Source organism: Triplophysa dalaica, chromosome 17 (assembly GCF_015846415.1).
Source record: "Triplophysa dalaica isolate WHDGS20190420 chromosome 17, ASM1584641v1, whole genome shotgun sequence".
Taxonomy (NCBI): domain Eukaryota; kingdom Metazoa; phylum Chordata; class Actinopteri; order Cypriniformes; family Nemacheilidae; genus Triplophysa; species Triplophysa dalaica.
In genome coordinates this window covers 13,741,415-13,762,819 of record NC_079558.1, presented here as the reverse complement: position 1 = coordinate 13,762,819, position 21,405 = coordinate 13,741,415, and the positions used below count along the sequence as shown (strand labels likewise).

At 41.5% G+C, this 21,405-nt stretch overlaps 1 protein-coding gene across 2 annotated transcripts in view; it reads left to right on the top strand.

Annotated features, from left to right (window-relative positions):
* LOC130438674 (zinc transporter ZIP11-like) overlaps positions 1 to 21,405 on the top strand; it is a 173,520-nt gene that overhangs the window by 39,160 nt on the left and 112,955 nt on the right. For both annotated transcript variants that reach the window (XM_056770729.1, XM_056770728.1), the window contains exon 4: positions 5,550 to 5,708. In XM_056770729.1, the coding sequence (XP_056626707.1) occupies positions 5,550 to 5,708 (159 nt within the window). The remainder of the gene's footprint in view (positions 1 to 5,549; positions 5,709 to 21,405) is intronic.

Below are 21,405 nucleotides of genomic sequence, written 5' to 3'. Positions count from 1 at the left end.
CTGCCCTGTCGGACTGTGTTGAGTTTTTGTGACTGCTGTAAGAGCATTAACAATACCTGCAAAATGATAAAGCTAAAAGTTCAGTGCCAATCGAGATATTGTCTTTAACAGAATTTGCTTTTCAAGGAATACAGAGAACAACTGGAATTGGACTACAGCCCTTTACTTCCCGGTACATGATGTCATTATTCCGATGACTGAAGCTTTTCAATAACGCAGTGAATACTGCACGGCCATTGGTGCGTGCAAAGTAAAACTTTGCGCCAATGGAAGCGAAGCTGCACGGACCTATGGCGATGAAGCCCGCCAGAATGGGCGGGGCTTATGGTTATATAAGCAGACACATCGCCGTAGTGTCTTCAGGTTAATTCGACTGAAGCGGCGACCATATGCAGCTTGTAAGCACGGCAAGGAATGCAGTACTCGTTCCTGTATCTCAGGGAAACCGAGGTTACGTAAGTAACCGAGTACGTTCCCTTTGGATACTTCACTCGTACTGCGTAGCAGGATGCTATGGGGAGCCAATACAACCCCGCCGTGCTACAAGTGGAACGAAAAACAATATAAATCCCAGAGCCGTGGCTCGAGAATAGGTATTAGGCAGGGAAACCTGCGAAAGACGGAAGAGCCAAGCTAATAGGTGGCCTAATCCGGTTAATCGTCCCAAGGGAATGCTAGGTGCTGGTGTGGTTGAGGGCAACCACGGCCGAGCGTTCTAGTCTTAGGCAGAAAGGACCCGGGCGGGTAAGACCGGAAGGTCCAGACTGTAGAATCTGGTAAATGTGGAAGGCGAAGCCCAGCAGGCGCCGCACAAATATCCGCTATGGAGACTCCGCTAGACCATGCCCAGGAAGAGGAGGACTGTGGGATCCTGTCGAGAGGCCAAAGGTGCAGAGCCCACAGTTCTGGCTGGGGGTGCCAAATCGTGTTGCCTGCCTGAGAGAGGAGGTCTCGTCTCAGGGGTATAGGCCACGGGGCTGCTACGAGCAGCTGAGACAGTTCTGCAACCCAAGGCTGGTTCTTCCAGAGTGGGGCTACGCACAGCACCTTGTGCTTCTGTTCTATGATCCTCTTTATCGTCTGTGGTATGAGAGAGATTGGAGGGAAGGCATAAAGGAGACAATTGGGCCAGTTGTGGGCCAAGGCGTACCTGTCCTTCGAAAAGTAGGTTGGGCAATGAGTATTGTCTTTTGAGGCAAAGAGGTTGACTTCCGCTTTGCCCGAAGACTTCCCAGATTTTCTGAACCGACCTGGGGTGGAGCAACCATTCCTCTGAAGGGACGTTGCTCCAAGATAGCATATCTGCTCCCTGGTTCAGTCTGCCCGGCACGTGTGATTGGGCCCATTCCAAGAGGCGAAGTACCAGGGAAAAAAAGGCGTCTTGAGGAGAGGCCTCCCTGGTGATTTATGTAGGACACCACTGTCATGCTGTCCGATTGGACTAAGACATGGCGGTCCCGTAAGACCGGCAGAAAGTAGCAAAAGGCTAGCCATACTGCCTTCATTTCCAGGTAGTTGATGTGCAGTCCCTTCTCCTGAATCGACCAGTGGCCGAAGGCCGGTGTGCCATCGCACAGAGCCCCCCAACCCGTGTTGGAGGCGTCTGTCATGATCACCTTTCGTCTGCATGTGGTGCCCAGGGGCACAACCTGCTCCAGGAAATCCTTCCATGGTGCTAGAGCCGATACCCAGACTTGATCCACCCCGATGCGTAGGCGTCCGAGACGCCAAGCGTGTGGCGGAACTCTTGGTTTTAGCCAGTACTGCAGCGGACGCATCCGAAGAATGCCCAACTGCAGTACTTGAGAAGCAGAAGCCATGAGACCTAGCATCTTCTGAAACGCTTTGAGGGGGGGTGACGCTTTTATTAAAGTGCCCGCTAAAACAGAGGTGGGTTGTGCGGGCGTAGAACATTTTTGGCGGCACCCGGAACAGAACGGGGTGCTTGGGGACACACAAGAGCTTTCTTTGAGGGAGGCCCAGCCAGAGCGAGACACGATGCCTTCCTCTTCCTCGCTTCGGTCTCAGGATGGTGCCTGAGGTGCCGGGTCCAGCGTGATCTTTGGCCGGGGTCCCTGGCGCTGAGGGTGGGGGAAACGTCTCCCAGAGCGAGAGCGCTGACGTGTCTCAGCACCTGTTGCCTTCTGCACAGCGGGGGCGTGGACCTCACAGGTTGCTGAGTCGGCGCTGGCTTGGGGTGAGCTGACCTTGGTCTGGATCCGGGTCTCCTGGGCAAGAAGTGCTTCATGGCCTGCGAAGATTTCTGTGCTGCCGTGAAACGCTCTGCAATGCCCTCGACTGCCGGTCCGAAGAGGCCGCTGGCTGAAATTGGAGCGTCAAGGAAGGGGACCTTGTCCGCCTCTTTAATCTCCGTGAGCGTCAGCCATAGATGGCGCTCAAGAACCACAAGACTGGCCATCGATCTGCCTATTGCCTGTGCCGTGGCCTTGGTGGCACGTAGAGCCAGATCCGTTGCGCTCCTCAGCTCTTTGAAGGGCGAACCGTCAGTACCGGACTCGTCCAATCCCTGGAGGAGTTTAGCCTGGTATACCTGGAGTACTGCCATAGCATGCAGAGCGGAAGCCGCTTGGCCGGCGGACGAGAATGCGCGTCCAGCGAGGGCCGAGGTGGTCTTACATGGCTTGGAGGGATGAGATGCTTTCGCCTTCCAACCGATAGCCGAGGGCGGACACAGATGTGCGGCCACGGACTCATCAAGGGGAGGCAGCTTCTCATAACCTTTTTCCTCTGCGCCGTCAACAGAGGTGAGAGCGGAGGAAGAAGAGGGTCGTAAACGGGCCGAATAGGGGGCGCGCCATGACCTGGTGAGTTCATCATGAACTTCCGGGAAGAACGCCGAAGTCCGCTGCTGAGGGGCTAGGCGGCGCCCCGGCAGAAACCATTCGTCTAAGCAGCTGCGAGTAGGTTCCTCCGGAGAGGACCACTCTAAACCCAGCTCTTCCACAGCCTTAGCGAGGCGCGGGTTCAATGTGCTCTACAGACGGAGAGGGGGCAGGGTCAAAAACTGAGCCCGATAGCTCCTCCCCATCTGAAGCCGCTAATGACATGCGGTCGTCTTCCTCGACTTCGCTTCCGCCAAACGAGACCACGTCACCGGTGGAATCCGGTGGCCGCAGCTCCGCCTGAGAGAAACAAACCGGTGAAATTTCTCTCCGTGAAGAAGGCGAGTCATGCCGAGAGGACGTGAGCCCACACTTCCCCGAGCGCTTAGTTCCTCTACCCCGCTGCTTCATCCCCGCAGGGTGAAGAGAGAGGGATCGAGGAGCGGAATCGCTCTCTGAAAAGAAAGCTATCCGCGAGCGCAGAGAGGAGAGACTCGTGCTCTCACAGTGAGGGCATTCCGTCTCTCTGAGTGCGTCTTGAGCGTGGGAAACTCCCAAGCATGAGACGCACTCGCCGTGACCGTCAGCGGCGTGGAGGTGGACCCCACACGAGTGACAGGTACGGCGAGGCATTTGCAACAACGCCGCAGGAAATTTGCTCGGAAAATTTGCCTTTTAGAGCTCTTTGCCGGATAGCGGCAGGGAAAAGGATACAGCGCTGCTGAAACAAGCGGGATCGCTGAGCAGAGAGGTCCAATCCGCTGCAAGGCTCTTTCGACGGCGAAGCTATCAGTCCGGGTAGCGAGGTAGAAGTCGTCGCTGAAGGAGAAGAGATCTGAAGACACTACGGCGATGTGTCTGCTTATATAGCCATAAGCCCCGCCCATTCTGGCGGGCTTCATCGCCATAGGTCCGTGCAGCTTCGCTTCCATTGCCGCAAAGTTTTACTTTGCACGCACCAATGGCCGTGCAGTATTCACTGCGTTATTGAAAAGCTTCAGTCATCGGAGAAAAAGGAGTTTTCCCCATAGCGTCCTGCTACGCAGTACGAGTGAAGTATCGAAAGGGAACTCTGTGAATGTCCCTGAGTGGCCCATACAGAGCCCAGACTTGAACCCGTTTGAACATCTCTGAAGAGATCTGAAGCTGGCTGTGTACCGACGCCCCCCATCGAACCTGATGGAGCTTGAGAGGTCCCGCAAAGAAGAATGGAAGAAACTGCCCAACAAAGTATTGAGCAAAGGCTGTGAATCCTTATGTACATGTCCTTTTTTATTTTGTATAAATTTGCCAAGATTTCAAACAAACTTATTTCAAGTTGTCATTATGGGGTATTGTTTGTAGAATTTTGTGAAACACAATGGATTTAATCCATTTTGGAATAAGGCTTTAACATAACAAAATGTGGAAAAAGTGAAGTGCTGTGAATACTTTCCGGATGCACTGTATAACCGGTCTGTCACCATTCTGTCCGGTGTCATTTCCCTTGCCGTAGTAAGGAAAAAAATTGCAATTTCTAACAAAGTTTGACATTTGCACATTCTCTAGCATGTTCCTAAATCATTACCAGGATGCATACAGGGCAGCTGAACAAGTCTTTGATTGGAGATTTGTCTAGAGTCTTGCACTGTATTGAAAAACAGCAACATAATGCTTTGGGAATAGTTCTAGCAGTAAGCCTTCCTTTAGTTTTTAGCTGAATTAGTAAAAAACCTTTTTAACTGTTACAATTGCTCTCTTCAACTAAATAACAGTGTTATGATGACCTTGTAATATTTTCACTTGTTGTTGTTCTCTTAACAATATTTTGTATAAATATTTTGTTTAACCGCTACCCAAATTGTAATTACCAGCATATTGGTCCTTAACATTTGATACACAAACGTATTTATGCTCACACTAAAAATCATATCAGTAGAGGAAGAGATGCACCACTTGACTCCTAATTTAAAAGAAAACAAGAAATATGAAAACACTTGTGCAAATAAGCCAGTAAAAAAGGAAACAATGAGACCGTAATCTCACTGGAGTACAAAGTGTGATGCAATTTACGCAGTGTTGTGTGTCATTAATAACAATGCATTGCAATATTCCTGAAGCTTTCTGCCTATCGTAATGATACCTGGTGGAGCACTCTTTTAAGAAACATAGGGTATATTAACAACATGATACTGTATATGGAGTGTACAGCAGCACTTGATCTCAGTATATTTCATGGGATGAAATCTGACATGTTCTAACAGATTTCTAACAGAACAAATTCCTTTTACTCTGGGTATCTGATGTGAGTGTGAAAAGGGGTGAAAGAAAAGGCTCCAGTCTTAATAGTGATTTGAGAGATGCAGGCTGGTACGAGTGATGCATTTTAAACAGACTACTGTTAGAGCACAAAATTAAATCATGGATATACCAAACCTAAAAAATTCAGCTCCTGTAGAAAAGCATTCATACCAATGTGCAACTTGTGTTGTGTAATGTAGCAAACTGAATTTTGGGTTACATTTTATTTTCTATAAAAATATTAGAATGTAATAGCAAATAGTATGAGACTTTTTCTTTCCAATGCAGTTCCAACACAGATCAAAATAATGATTATTGAACTGAAATCACACTTCAGTGATTTATCAAAGCTGTATAAATTAATTTGAATATTTACAAAATCTTTTCTTACTGCAGTTGACAATTGTCTCTTGTTCTTCTCTTCAGGTGATGCTGGCGGCTTCCTATTGGTCTCTTCTGGCTCCTGCGATTGAGATGGCAGAGGAATCTGGAAGATATGGGGACTTTGCATTCTTCCCTGTTGCTGTTGGTTTCGCTCTTGGATCTCTGTTTGTTTACTTTGCAGACCTAATGATGTCTGTTCTGGTGAGTTGTATTTTCAAAGCACCTCTTCGATATAATCAATGCCAATATATGTAACAAGGACTGTTTACATCAACGAGAACATGGGCGTGGCAGTGCAGAATTTTCAAAATCTATTCTTGCTCTTTCAGCCGTGCAAAAATGTTAATTTTTCTCACACATGATTAACATATGAAAGCAATTCATGTATTTGCTGCTGTTATTTATCAGATAGTGATGATGGCTGCTCATACATTAGGATATTAATTAGGTAGCCACTTAAAAGTGGCAATAATTTTTAACCAGCAATTTGAAATTCAGAGCATTTCTCTTGTTAATCAAGTCATTATTTTAAAATGAAATATTTTAAGATTCATTCAATTTAAATAAATAGTATACACAATGTTAGTATGCTCACTGCACGAATGCCATGGTGTCAACATGAAGCCCACCTGAAGGTGCTTCAGACTTTGAGTTCTGCTTAATGGAAGAATTTCACTAGGTCATGGTGGACTTTAGTGTTGGTATAACAGGTTTGACACATAATAATACATGACTCTATTACCATGTCAGGTGTGCTTAAACGCACCACACCAAAAACATAGGAATACAACATATTATTCTTTTAATTTTTCAAGCAGAAGTTCACCCAAATATGAAATATTTTATCATTTACTCGCCCTCATAGCATCCCAGATGTTTATGACATAATACATTAACTCTTCATTTTAAAACAAGCAATTCATGATCCTTTATTGGATCAGAAATGTTGGAACTCCAAAAAGTATGTTCTTAAGCGAGACGATATGTAATATGATGTGAAATGCTACGGCACAAACTAGATCAGTTTAGTAAATACAATTGTGCCAGTACACAAAATAAGCTTAAAGTATTGTGTGTTGTGTCCTTTTTTTCTGCTTCTGAGGACATTTATTAGCCCACTGGAATAAATTAGCTTTTTGAATCTATTTCAATATGGAGGTTATCGCACAGGTCATAAACAGATGATATCACATAAATCATGAGAGCATTTTCATATTTCTGTGAACTTTTTAGGTCTTGGAATGGATTAGAAAAATTGTTTCTTGTGGATTTGGCCTAAGGTTCCAAGTCAAGACATGCACACTCTAATAGGTTTTGATAGGTTAGCTTAAATGAAAGATGTCACCCGAGTGAAGGCAGAAAGGTAAAGGTCAAGGAATACATATGAATAAGAAGAGGAGGATGTTGTTCACAACAAAGCTGGGTTCGATTTGCTGAGACTCCTCACACCAAATCCAATAACCGGCTGACTTCTCTCTTACATACAACCAGGTTCTGGATCTCCAATAGTTTATACTGTGCATAATCTGATCTGTGCATAATGTTTTGGTCTGACTCTTCACAATGAATTTGTGATGAATTGAGATCCATATGTTCAAACTGTTTAGTAGATTGTATTGGTTATGGATTTAGGTTGATATAATAATGATGTAAGCCTCAGCACAACTGCAAGATTGTTTTTTGTGCAATGGGAGAATGTAAATCCTTCTTTTCATGTTTGTCATGTGCTGAAGGTGCACTAGAGTGTAGAATAATTCAGCAAGACATTTTGCACATACATCATTGATGTGTGCTAAACTGACTTGTTCACTGTGCCTCATTATTCACTACACAGTGAATGATACAGTTTACTGTACGAAGAAAGATTGAAAATTTGTCAATTTGGGCACAGCTATAATATTATGCAATTGATTCGGTGTGCAGTTCCTTATACGCATTACTTGAATAATAAAGCAATTTACACTACAAACAGCTAAATGGATTTGACGTGCTAATATTTCAGGTTTTAATATTCACACACTCACTCACTGCCTTCCATCTTCTAATGGATACTGATCCTGATGTATTTTGTACACAGATTTAATTTATGTGCAGGTGTCATTGGCCACAGCGCATACTCTGACCCAAAACGGTGTCACACTGTCACATATTTTGCAGTTATATATGTGTCTGTGAACTCATTACAGACTGCTGTTATGTGAGACTTTAGGATAAGAAACAGACATGCTATCTGTTTCATTTACTTGTGTGAATAACTAACAGTGGGAGCCTTAACCCTCAGAGACACAAATGGAACATTTCATAATTAATAAATGCACGTTAAATAACCCCTTTTGATAGTAAATGTTGGCATTACTATTTGAATCCCCATAACCAAGTCACATACCAGTAACCTACACTCTTAAAAATAAAGATGCTTAAAAGGTTCTTCACAGTGTGACGAGGTACCGATCCAGGATCAGCATCACCTGGGAAACGGCCCGGCTCAAAAGCCGTGTGCTCCCAGCACTCTGGGTCCTGGCTCTGACAACGCCTGAAGCTGTGTCTGGTCTACCCTCCCCGAGTGAGACCGAGAGGAAGGCCAGCGAGGGAAGCACCGAGGAACAGACTGCACGAGAACAGAGCGGCAGAGAGCACTTCAAGCACCCCGGGTATCACCTTTTTGGACAATGCCTTTTACTTTGTTTAATAAATACCCCACCGGGGTTGCTCTCACTGCCACTGTGTGTGTGTCGTGTCTCTTACCCCGCCACACTGGTGGAGAATGCGGACGTAGAGGTAAGAGACCGACTCGTAAATCGTGTGTCTTAACCACCGTGTTTTCCGGGGTCCGGAGAAGGACGGACAAGCTCTCTCTCTCCGCGGTCCAAGAGGGAGGAACCCAAGGACGACGACGAAGAGGAGAGAGAGCGAGAGATCGCCGGCGCCGAAAAGGGACGTTCCTAGCCGGCAGAGGAATGCGGCTCAGCCGACCGCGAGCACTGTCCAGCTGCCAGAGAGCGCTGCCAAGCTGCCCGACCGAGCTATCCAGCCGCCAGACACCACTGCCCAGCTGCCCGACCGAGCCATCCAGCTGCCGGAGAGTGCTGCTTAGCCACCCAAGTGCATGGCCTAGACGCCAGAGAGCGTGGCCCAGATGCAAGAGAGTTTGGCTCAGCCGCCGGAGGATGCTGCCCGGTCTAAAGAGGACGCTGCCCAGATGCCCGACCGAGCTACCCTGCTACCGGAGAGTGCTGCCTAGCCACCGGAGTGCACGGCCAAGACGGCAGAGAGCATGGCCTGGTTGCCAGAGAGTGTGGCTCAGCCGCAGAAGGAAACGGCCCGGCAGCTAACGCTGTTTGATATCAGCTGACGCCGATAAGCTGCCGGGCTCAAAAGCCGTGTGCTCCCAGCACTCTGGGTCCTGGCTCTGACAACGCCTGAAGCTGTGTCTGGTCTACCCTCCCCGAGTGAGACCGAGAGGAAGGCCAGCGAGGGAAGCGCCGAGGAACAGACTGCACCAGCACGAAGCGGCAGAGAGCACTTCAAGCACCCCGGGTATCACCTTTTTGGACAATGCCTTTTACTTTGTTTAATAAATACCCCAACGGGGTTGCTCTCACCGCCACTGTGTGTGTGTCGTGTCTCTTACCCCGCCACAACAGCGATGCCATTTTTGGGTCCACAAAGAACCGTTCAGTCAAAGCGTTCATCTTTTCACCACAAATAGCCTTTTGTGAGACTGACCAATAAGGTTTTTCAATGGCACCGTGAAGCACCTTTATTTTTATGGGTGTACCTATTGATGCTCACTGTCATTGCTGTCTTTTAAAATGTTTGCTAATTCTTAGCCTGTTAAGTAATAGAAAAAGAAAAGAAAAAAAAGAAGATTGCAGAAATGTAACAGTGGCTAAACAACGTTTCTCATGCAAAAGAGCATTACTCTTGGTCAACTGGTATAGTAATTTAAAACATTAGCAATGCAGGTCATGGGTTCAATTTACATACACTTATGAAATGTACAGTTAAGGACCTTGAATATGCTGCTTGGTACTTTGGATAGAGGCATTTGGAAAAATGTACTGGCGTAATTGAGTTTCTCTGAAGCCTCATGAGACTTTATAGAGTCTGAAAAGTTTAACTAACTATCTACCTTACCTGGAGGATTTTTAATCCTACTTTTCAATTACTATTACCTGAAAATAGAGGGAGAAAATAACCCATTACTGATATCCATTTTTGCCTATGTCTCTGTGCTTGGACCACAGAGCGCATGCTGGCTGAATATAGAGACATTGTAATCAATTTGAAATACATTGTGCATGCACTCTGGACAACCCCCCTCCTTATGTTTGGACAGCTGGCGTAGTCACTTTTACTGGCAATGTTGGCAAACAGTTCGACAGAAAGAGTCGTGAGATGCCAACCCGGCAACCCCCAGCGAAGTAATTACTATGGCTCCAGTCCAAAGACGCATATCATGCGTCCCACAACAGTCCACACGGTTTCCCAGACCATCTATTGTTTCCTGCTCTGTCGCCAGGTTGAGAGTGACCACACACCTGTCAGGCCCTGCTACTGAGCAAACTGTTCCACGATTAAGTGTCTGGAAAACTCAACCTGAGCTTTGTTACACATTGACAAATTTCTCTACTTTGTCCACTGTAAATGGGCAACTAGTCAGATTAACAATGATTAGTTTGTACTTTAAGTGAAAAAAAAAAAACTTTTGTGATGTTTCTTCTATGGTGGAACAATGTGAAAAATTGTGTTTTTAAACACGTTTTCACATGTTTACAACTTCTTGGTAGGTCAATAAATTATTTGGCTGGGATTGTGGAATTCCAGAAACCTTGGAGATCTCTTACAATTTTTGATAAGGCCATTGACTTTTGCAGAACATAAAATAATTGTATTCTGCTAAAGCAGATAAATATCACATATGCTATTGGATTCATTTGACTTAAACTTTTATTTTTCGCAATTTTGCTTTTTGACATCTTCACCTATATTTATTCTTATACTCTTCCCTTCACCTTCCCCTACTTTCTGTTTTCTTTTTTTGCCTTTTCTTGAAGTAACTTTGCATCGTTTGGCAAATAACATTTTTAACACACTCCAGACTATCTCTGCAGTCAAGATGGTAGTGTGTCTAACAATTGGAAATCAATATGCAGTTTGAATGATAAGTGGCAGTTTTGGGAATCAACAGAAGGGATGACACACACTATATCTCATTACCCCATGTGTTAACCTGCCCTTATCTTTCCTCATTAGCGTCTCAAAGGCTATTTTCTGCTGTGTGCCCCATGGGTCCCATAATAATGCAAATGACTGTATTATTTTTGCGGTTCATTTGCCTCTGCTGGGTGGATACTGGTCGGGATGCTTCTCAGTTTCAGCTGTTTATGGCTGTCAGAGAGCACACGTCACTTTTAATGGCGGTCCGAAAATACACACTGTTTGATTTCTCTCCTATGCCTAAGGATGGAAGGTAGCCAAATTTTCAATAACTGATATATAGGGATTTATTATTATTAAGTATGGACGAGGATTGTTGAAGGTCACTACAGGGAGACTTAATGCAACTACATTATAAGTACTATCACATGTATCAGAAAAATTTAATGGATGTGGTGACGTAAAATACTACTTCTGTTAAAGGTCCAGTGTATGCAATTTAGCGGCATTTAGTGGTGAGTTTGCGAAAAGCGGCCAACGACTCACTTCACCTCCCCCCTCCCTTTTGAAGCACTACAGTGGCATTAAGATGTCGTCATGCTTTCTAATCTTTGCCTTAGGAGATAACATTTACGAAGCACGCTCTGTAGAGCAGTTTTGTTGAATTCTATGCAACATGTTGAAATCTATGCAAGTGGACCCTGCATTGTAGATAGAATTAGCTCATTCTAAGGTAACAAAACATAATTCATTATGTAAGGTCTTTATTGCATTTCTGTCAACTCATTGGACCTTTAACCCGCTAAAATAATAATGATAGACAAATCACCAAACTTTTTTACAATAACGTTGCAAATATTAACATCAGTAAATGTATTATCTAACATTAACATAAAATTCACAATACAAATTTTCAGTATTTATTAATCTTTGATTATGTAAATTAATGGCAATACAAATATGTATGTTACCTGATTGTGCATTACGTTAGTTTACAGCCAGACAGTTTTTGTGGTTGTTCACATCACAAAGGAAGATATTTTGAAGATTGCTGGTAACCGAAAAATGGCTGAAGATTATGGACACAAAATCAATGCAAGCAAAGGGTACTTGTTCTGTTTCTAACATTCTTCAAAATACAGTTGTGTTCAAAATTATTCAACCCCCAATGCTGTAAATGGTTTTAGGGAATTTAGTGTAGATTTGTAATTGTATTCAAGAATGAAATCCTACAAGGACTTCTTAAAGAACCATATGCAACTAAAATGACATCAATTAGTTTTGTAATACTGTAGGAAATGTTACTTTTGTGAATTCTTTATTGACATAATTATTCAACCCCTTAAAGACTACCACTCTGAAGAACAGAGGTTCAATGAAGTGTTTTCAATCAGGTATTGAAAACACCTGTGGATATCAGGGAGCAGCAATAAAGCCTAATAAGCACCAATTAGGCAGCTTTAAAATGACTGTGATACTCAGCTCCTTCTAGACATTTACTGGTGTGGTTACAAACATGGTGAGGTCAAGAGAATGGTCCAGGAAGACAAGAGAACAGGTGATTACTCTTCACAGGAAGGGCAATGGCTATAAGAAGATTGCAAAGATGTTAAACATACCAAGAGACACCATAGGAAGCATCATTCGCAAATTCAAGGCAAAGGGCACTGTTGAAACGCTACCTGGTCGTGGCAGAAAGAAGATGCTGACTTCGACTGCTGTACGCTACCTGAAGCGTAGAGTGGAGAAAAGTCCCCGTGTGACTGCTGAGGAACTGAGAAAAGATTTGTCAGATGTGGGTACTGAAGTTTCTGCTCAGACAATACGGCGCACCCTGCGTAATGAAGGCCTCCATGCCAGAACTCCCGGGCGCACCCCCTTGCTGTCCCCAAAGAATAAGAAGAGTCGACTGCAGTATGCCAAAAGTCATGTGGACAAACCACAGAAGTTTTGGGATAGTGTTCTGTGGACTGATGAAACAAAATTAGAACTGTTTGGGCCCATGGATCAACGCTATGTTTGGAGGAGGAAGAACAAGGCCTATGAAGAAAAGAACACCTTGCCTACTGTGAAGCATGGCGGGGGGTCAATCATGCTTTCGGGCTGTTTTGCTTCTGCAGGTACTGGGAAGCTTCAGCGTGTGCAAGGTACCATGAATTCTCTTCAGTACCAGGAGATATTGGATGACAATGTGATGCAGTCCGTCACAAACCTGAGGCTTGGAAGACGTTGGACTTTTAAACTGGACAATGATCCCAAGCATACCTCCAAGTCCACTAGAGAATGGTTGCAGATTAAAGGCTGGAACATTTTGAAGTGGCCATCGCAGTCACCAGACTTAAATCCGATTGAGAACCTCTGGTGGGAAAGCAGTTGCAGTGCGCAAGCCTAAGAATGTGACTGAACTGGAGGCTTTTGCCCATGATGAATGGGCGAAGATACCCGTAGATCGCTGCAAGACACTTGTGTCAAGCTATGCTTCACGTTTAAAAGCTGTTATAACTGTAAAAGGATACTGTACTAAGTACTAAGATTGAATGTCACTTGGGGGTTGAATAAAACTGATAATGATGTGAGCTCAGAAAAGACATTTGTGGTTATTTCATTATAAATGTTATGTTATATTTGTCTGACCTACACGTGCCTCTTTGATTTAATTGTAAGCAGGATGAATGAATGATCATAATCAATGTCAAACCGACCAAAACAATCAATTTCAGTGGGGGTTGAATAATTTTGAACACAACTGTATCTTCTTTTGTTTTGCTAAAGAAAGTGAGCAGGTTTGTAATAACAAGACAATGAGTAAATGATGACAGAATTAAAAAAATTTGGGTAGTATCCCAAATACAAGCTTATTGAAAAGCGCTACTAGTCAATTTATCATCCTGGTCACATATCTACTAGTTCTTTTGGAAATAAAAGCCTATGCTAAAGCAAAAGTATAAAATAAAACTTGTTTACGGAGAGATTTGTTCTTTTTGCCAGTTAATAGGCATCCCAACCTATGGGATCGGAATGAATTTGTTTGTTTGTTGCACCTGCTATCTCAGCCCTGCTCGCAGATGCGCAATTATACCACTTTCATCTGACTGCATCAAAGAGAGCATCGCAAGACTCTCAAATCGCACCCTTGAGTCTTCATCTTGTTCTGAAATTTTCTGCATAGTACAACTGCTTGAACTCATTTCTCATGCATATTCTTTCAGCAGTGGCTTTGAGTGGTGACTGATCGCTTGTTTTCAGCTATCATGTTTTTCCCCTTAAGAGCTTGATTTCCGTCTCTGAATAAAATCTTAAGGAGATAGCGAATTGCTATCTGTCTTTGGTGTTGCCGTATCTTTATCCAACCCTGTCAGGCACCTGTCTGCTCAATAACACACATTTCCAACCAGGCGCTGGTTGGATGAGATGTTAATGGTGCTGTTCTGTGTTTGCGCTGTTTTTGCCAAAGGCCTGCAGCACGCTTTTTAGGTCATTAGACGGTTCTAAATTTCAAATGTTCTTTTATTATCAGCTGATTAAAATAGAAGTGAAAAGAACTATTAAATAAAATCCTTTCGGATATATGCAGTTTTATTAGATGTCAAAGAAGTTGTTCATGCACAAAGGAATATCCTCTTGTCATTTGCTCACCCATGCTCATGTACTGTATATGACTTTTTTAACCTCAAAACCAAAGCAAAGATTTATATACCACTGTATGTCAAAAGTATATGTCTTTACATGGCTTTAGGGCTAAACGATTCCTCGAGTTACTCAAGTAATTTGAATTAAAAATATAATTGAGGCAAATTCATTTTGGCTTTGTTTGTCATGACTTGTAGTGAAAACAGGAAATCTGTTTATTTGGTACAGTCCACAAAGAAAGAAGAGGAGAATCGAGGATTGTGTCTCTTCGTGAGTGCGTGGGGAGAAGCCTCTACCCACCGCCACTCACGGTAAGAATCTGAGAATAATCCGAACTGGATCTCTTGAGTCCTCCAGGAGCGAACGCTCAGCGGGGAGGAGTCTCGACCAGCCGGATGAATCCAGACGCGCCTGATGTTCTTTAGTGGAGAGGTGCTGGTAGTGGGAAGAACGGAGATCCGGAGCGCCAGAGAACACTAGGAGGTATAGGTAGAAATAATAACGAGACAAAAACACTGGAGCTGTGACGAATTTGAGAAGCGGAACTATAGAGTAACTAAGAATATTTTAACAAGACTTTAACAGTGCTAATCACGCTAGACTGAGGCAGTCAGAACTGGCATATAACACGCAACGGTCTGACGCTGGACAAGAGCACAAGAGGGATTTAAATAGAGGGGAACTATCAGCAAAAAATAATAATAAGACAGTAAATAATGAGAAACCAGGGGATTGTACTAATGGGGACAAGCTACAGGAGTGTGGGTGATGAGGTGATGGAAACCCGGTGAGGGGAAAGCCTGATGAGGAGACACGCGGGGCGGGGCCAGTGACGTAGACACAGAAAACGTGGAGGATGATAGAACGATTCTCCAATAAAATGACAAAACAAAACACACAAGACCATGACAAAGACTGGGATCCTGACATTGTTTTACTCTTTATGGACAAACAATATATCAAATGAAAGAACAGAGTCTCAGCTTTCAAACTTTTTCTATCTTCATGTGTTCTTTTATCACTCCTTTTTTGGTCAAAGACTCCACCCAGATTACACTCAGAACAATCATTAAAAACAGATAAAATATATATGTTCAAGGTTCAGAGCTTTTGTACTTTTTCCAAAGGTGTGTAACAGCGCCACCTGCTGTATAACTGTACAAACACCAATTACCGTAATAACTTGTCTTTGGCGGGGAACTTTTTTTTAAAATGACGAGATGTCGAAAGAGTTAATCCATTTAACTACAGTACACACAGAGCACTGCGTTTCGCCACGGACCATTATTACTGACGAACGGCCTGCTAAACTGTGGACATGTTGTGTAAACAGAAGGGACAATACTGTGACAGTACAAACTGAATTTGAATAAGTACCTACCCATCGGCCATGTAAACAGTATGTTCTATATAGTATGAGTAGGTTTAGTATGAATACATTTCAAACATACTCGTTTTATGGTCATGTGACCCGTATGCTCTTTAACCTATGACGTTTTAACAACAACATATACGTGAGCGTTTATAAAAACACATTAAAATCGGACCTCCTCCGTTTTTTGCATATTGAGGTTTCGGATATACTTTTCATGACTATATATTTTTCATATATCATTTTTCATACTATATAGTAGGCGATTTCGGACACAGCATGTGTGTGTGTGCGTGAGAATGGTGAGAGGACATTGTGCTCGGTACGTTCCTTATCTTTAAACCAAACTTTTATGACTTCAGACGGCAAAGTTTATCCTGTCTGACTAGCGTGCGTCTCATTAAGTTTACTGTACGTATAATGCAATTGAATAAAGTCTTATGGGGAGTCTCCACCATAAGACTTTTTTTGGGTGGGGTCGGGGTAAGTGTCGCAATCTACAATTTATACGAAATACATAATATATTTGATCATTCTTTAATACTATTTATTAAAAACAGGTCTACATAAAAAACTTGCTTCTTTTACTGTATTTTGGATCAATTAAATGCAGGCTTGGTGAACAGAAATGACTTTTGATCAGTACGTCCAACAGAGTAATTCTAGCATTATTTACCAATGTGGTATTTACTATTTTCTCTAAAAACAACTGGATGATTGACACTTTGCAAAATTATGTTTGTTCCAAAAGACTTGTTTAAATTCAAGAAACTAGTTTATTAGATATTAAAAATATAAATTGTGACAAGACCAGATGTCAGTCTGTGCGTTAGTTTGGTTGGAATTTTTCAACAATTTCAGTTCAAAAGTCTGCTTTATTCAGGAACTAACTATTGCTATCAATGTGTCAATCATAGCTATTTCAAGAGTGAATCCCGCGTTTATATAACGATGTAGTTCCCGAAACTTCGCAGCGTTTATGTGGCCGTTGGTCTTAGCAGCATGAAAAACAAGTTTTATAAATTTCTGAATGGGTTATATATAGCACAGAAACGCACAGAGAGCACTCCCTTTATAATTACTAAAAAGCTGTCACTCATCTTCATCGAGATCTCTAGCACCCCAGAACCAGGTCTAATAATATTTTATGCAAGGAATACAAAAGCCCCGACATGGAGTTGATAAAAATAGTGGAAAGATATAGAGAGAGAAAATTACCCCTCCAAAAAGTAGAAGCTTCCACTTCCTTGACTGCGAGTGGAGGTTTATTACTCTCCATTTTTTTGCTGAAGTTAGCTTCCCCGGAGCGATGCCAATCAAGCAGTCAAGTCAATGATGTCCTGCGCTTAGTGGTCTATAGATCACATTTCTCATTATCATTTTTCTCAAATAAAAATATCTGAGGGTGATCTGGTACCCCTAATACCTTATTGGGGGTTCTGGAACGCCCCCAGCCCCCATTCAATTCTAGCACTGGTATTATGTCCAAAGGCTGAAAGCGGTTTTAGTGACTGTTTAAACGCAATCCGCCCCTAATGGGGCTGTACAGTGCGGCATGTATGTTTTACCAGTGTAGTACGCATGAGTTACAGTTTGGCAGGTGCATTAAACGGAGTCGCTTGTTTGTATGAAGTGCGTATGTCGTTGTGCTTGTTTTTGTTAGTTTTTCATTTTAAGAGACCTGTCATATATTTTCTTGTATATTTAGTATTGCTCTTTAATAAAGAAAAAGTACTTATTATCCGAATGCTCTACAAGAGTCCAGTAAGTTAATAAGTGTTTTCTTTAGTAAAACAATAGGTTCCTGAGAAAACAATATTTTTAACTTTAGCCACTTAAATGAAATATGTTGGCATGTCAATCCTATAAAAGCCTGACGTTACGCACCACCATATATGGAAGGTCATATACTGTTTCTGGATCCAAACACTCAATAAGATGCTTTAGGCAAACAACAAGAAATGCTAATATAAGCGCGTCTTTATACAATGCAGCTGCCCAAACATGCATTTCCGTATTTTGCTGAAACTAGTAACTTTGTATTAGCACCTTTTGTATTATTCCTCCTGTAAGACATATTGCTTATTGCTCCCTGAACTCTCTGTAAGTCACTTTGGAAAAAAGCGTCTGCTAAATGACTGATTGTAACAGTTATAAAGTCAGTCGGGTCTGCGCAAACTGTTGCATCCTCTTTATACAGCGCAAGCGCCATAGTTAAAGTCAGGCCGGTCTGTTCACCTTAGCCTTTTTCATATTTGTTTACAAAGGGATTTGCAGCAAGAGTTGCGTGACGAAAGTGAAACATTTGTTGGAATCACGATGGCACCTCACAATCGTGATATCGTCTATCGGCCCAACCCTAGTTCAATGAGTTGAAAGCACCTAACGGTAATATGAAAGAGTGTGGGATTTTATGTTGAGTTTTACAAGAGAAAAAAAACGTCTAAATTTTATTGTGAAAAGAGAATGGCTTAAATTGCTCTAAATGTAGAGCAGAACAGGCTAAAAATAGTAATCTGTGGATTAATAATCACAAACAAGGACATTGTAAGTGACAATCAACTAGTTGACAATACTTTTTAAATATTCTGAGGAGATAAAAGTAGAATGGAATATTTATAGTACTAGTAAAAGTTTGGAAACACTTTCATTTTTATTTAGATTTTTATTGTAAAATAAATGAATACTGTTATGTTTCAGCACCTTTAAAGTATCCAACCTTTGACTAGACTTTGTAAAATCATTTTCTTAGCATTGTATAAGCCAACTTCTTGGGATCTCACCCTAACTAAAATATTCAATTTCTAACAAAATATTTACAATATTTATATAATATAATATAGAACAATATAGTTATATATATTTTGGTTATTATATTATGTCATGTGTACTTAGGATTTGATCTTGGAGTTAGTTCTTCTTTTATATTACTCAAAATTTGGTCGAGGCATTGGAATAACAGAGCTAATCTATGTTTAATGAATGGAGGGCGTTTTCAGCCTTCAGTCATAATGTCATAAGAATTGTTGGAAATGTCACTGAGAGACACTTACCCTTTAGAGTTCCCCCCAATCTATTAGTGATATTTCCCTTTTGCATAAGATCAGCTTTGGTGCTCATAACTCTAAACCCTAAAATATCAAAGTGTTTCATTTGAGACATTGAGATTTATTATGTTAATTAGTTTACATGTTATTGTCTTTCACATCTATGCTCAAACTGACTCGTGTCTTACTGGTGCTTCCCAAATTTGGGCACTATGAGTGTCATTCCATCTACCATCATTTTTGCGTAAAACTTCTGTGAATTCATACTGGCTCATTGGCTATTGTTTAGTGGAGAACATTGCAGGTGTCTTACGTCATCAAAACATCCTTTCTTTAAGTCGGGAAAACTGTAAAATCACATGATCGTAATTGCAAGTAAACCCCTCCAGGTTGATCAGGACCCTGATATCACGTAATCTCTGGATGTGAGATGGATTATTGAGGAATAGGTTACTGTTAGATCTCACGACTGAGTAATAAAACCATTATCACATGGCTAGCAGGCTTCTTTATAACTACATCATCTTTGCAAAGTTGATCATAAAGGATATTACAGAGGTATAACAGCGCCAAATAGAATGAGATGGAAATAACAACATTGGTTCAACCAGTCGCTTGATTTTAGATATAGCCTAGATAGATTCGCTATTTTTGCATCTCTGTTAGTGACTCAGAAATAATGCACTTTACACATTTAAGTATACATTACATTTATTCATTTGGCAGATGCTTTTATCCAAAGCAATTTAGAAGTATTTAACATTTTCCATGTTACTAGAAGGATTAAAGATGAGAGCAAAGGAGAGAATGAATAATATTAAAGGTATTATAGGCAAAACACGCGAGTATTGGTTAGTTAGATAAATGCGAAACAAGTAATGTTTTGAGGTTTTTTTTTTTTTTTGTGATGAATGTTGCAGCTCGGGTGGAGGCTGGCAGTTCAGAGATTGTGGGGTTATCAGGCTGAAAAGAGGTAAATCTGCACAGAAATGGAATGAGAACCCATGTGGCTTAAATATTAGACCCAGGGAGATGGTGTATTTTGAGTTGGTGAGGGGCAAGAACTGATGCTCCAATTGTCAGTTTTTGGCAATACATTCAGATCACACCAGCTAAGTCAACATACTCACCTAAATGCTTAATAGCAACAATCTGTTATTGTACAATATTTCATTCAGGAAAAACAGTATCGTATTAAGAAAAACTATTTTCTCAATATCGTTTTCACTACAGTAGACAAAGTTACAACATAAGTTTTGATTTCTTTGTTTTTGACCTCAGCACCTTAACACCTGTCACAAAGAGCTATATTTGTGCCCTTTTTGATTCTTGAAAATCATGGGCACCCACGCAAAGTGCTCTAACACGGAGTGATGTAGTCATCCATTTCACCTTAACCTCTGCGAATATATGGCATTCAATTTATTATTCCATGAATAAAAGCAATGTCAACTGATTCAATGCCCTAAATGAGATTGCAACTTTAATCAAGTTAACAGTGAAATATAACACACCCAGCGTTGTCGCCCACATGCCATTAAATTGCTTGAATAGATCAGCTGTGGCTTTAAAATTAAATTGCATTTCCCTCCACAGTCTCGAGGCATAGGGTGGTGTTAATTACCTCAGACTGATCTCTCCATCAATACAGAAAGAAACCTGTTTTGACACCTCTCACCCTGCCACGATGGAACCAATGAATCACTAAGAGCCGCTTTAGTACATCTTGTCTTCGGCCTAAACCAAAGGCTTTTAAAAGTGTTTAACACAACCTCCAAGTGTGTTTTAGCCCAAAGGAGATTATGGAAAATGGGTAAAGTGCAGCTGAAGGTCTTTGATGTCTTCAATTTCAAAGCCATTTCTGAGAGCTAGACTTCCTGCTGTTGTGTTCAAAATCATGGGGGATGCTGGGCCTTCACTCTGCCAATTTGAATAACATAACTCTCCAGGAAATTGTTGTATTCTTGATGGTAGCATATAAGCTTTGATGTAAGGTAACTTTTTAGTAGAGCATTAGGTCATTTTTGCATGAATGTTGGTGCATACCAATTTATTTTGCCTAAATGAATCCCCCTTTTAATAATATTAATGAAAATATTGTTTTCATTAATTTGTGTATAACAAAATAAACAATTTTGTAATTGACACAATACAATTATATACTATAAATTTAATATGTACATTAACTAACAATGCACAATATTAAGTAGTATTTATAAAGATGACTAACCCTACATTTAGTAATAAATTATTAAATCAAAAGTTGTATTTGTTAACATATTTATATAACACAATGAACATGAACAAGCAATTGTATGCGCAATTGTATTCTATTAAAAATGAACAAAGATGAAAATAATATTGTACATATTAAATTCACATCATTTTTTAAATTCATATTCATTTTTAATGTGCTTTTTTCAATTTAGCATTTTTTCAACACAGCTTTACAGAAAATACATTTTAGTAGCAGATATATGCATTATCTTAACAATTAAATCCTTTCTGGAAAGAGTTTCATTAATTATAGACTTTTGGCAGTACTGTTTTTATGATGCATTTCTGTTTAAAAGGCTTAACAAAACAATTTCAAGCATTTTCTGAAACTTTACTCTCACCGTGTAGTGTTTATCCGCCTGTACTAGTTGAACAGAGGGATATGTGGTATGGTGAATCAGAATAACCATTC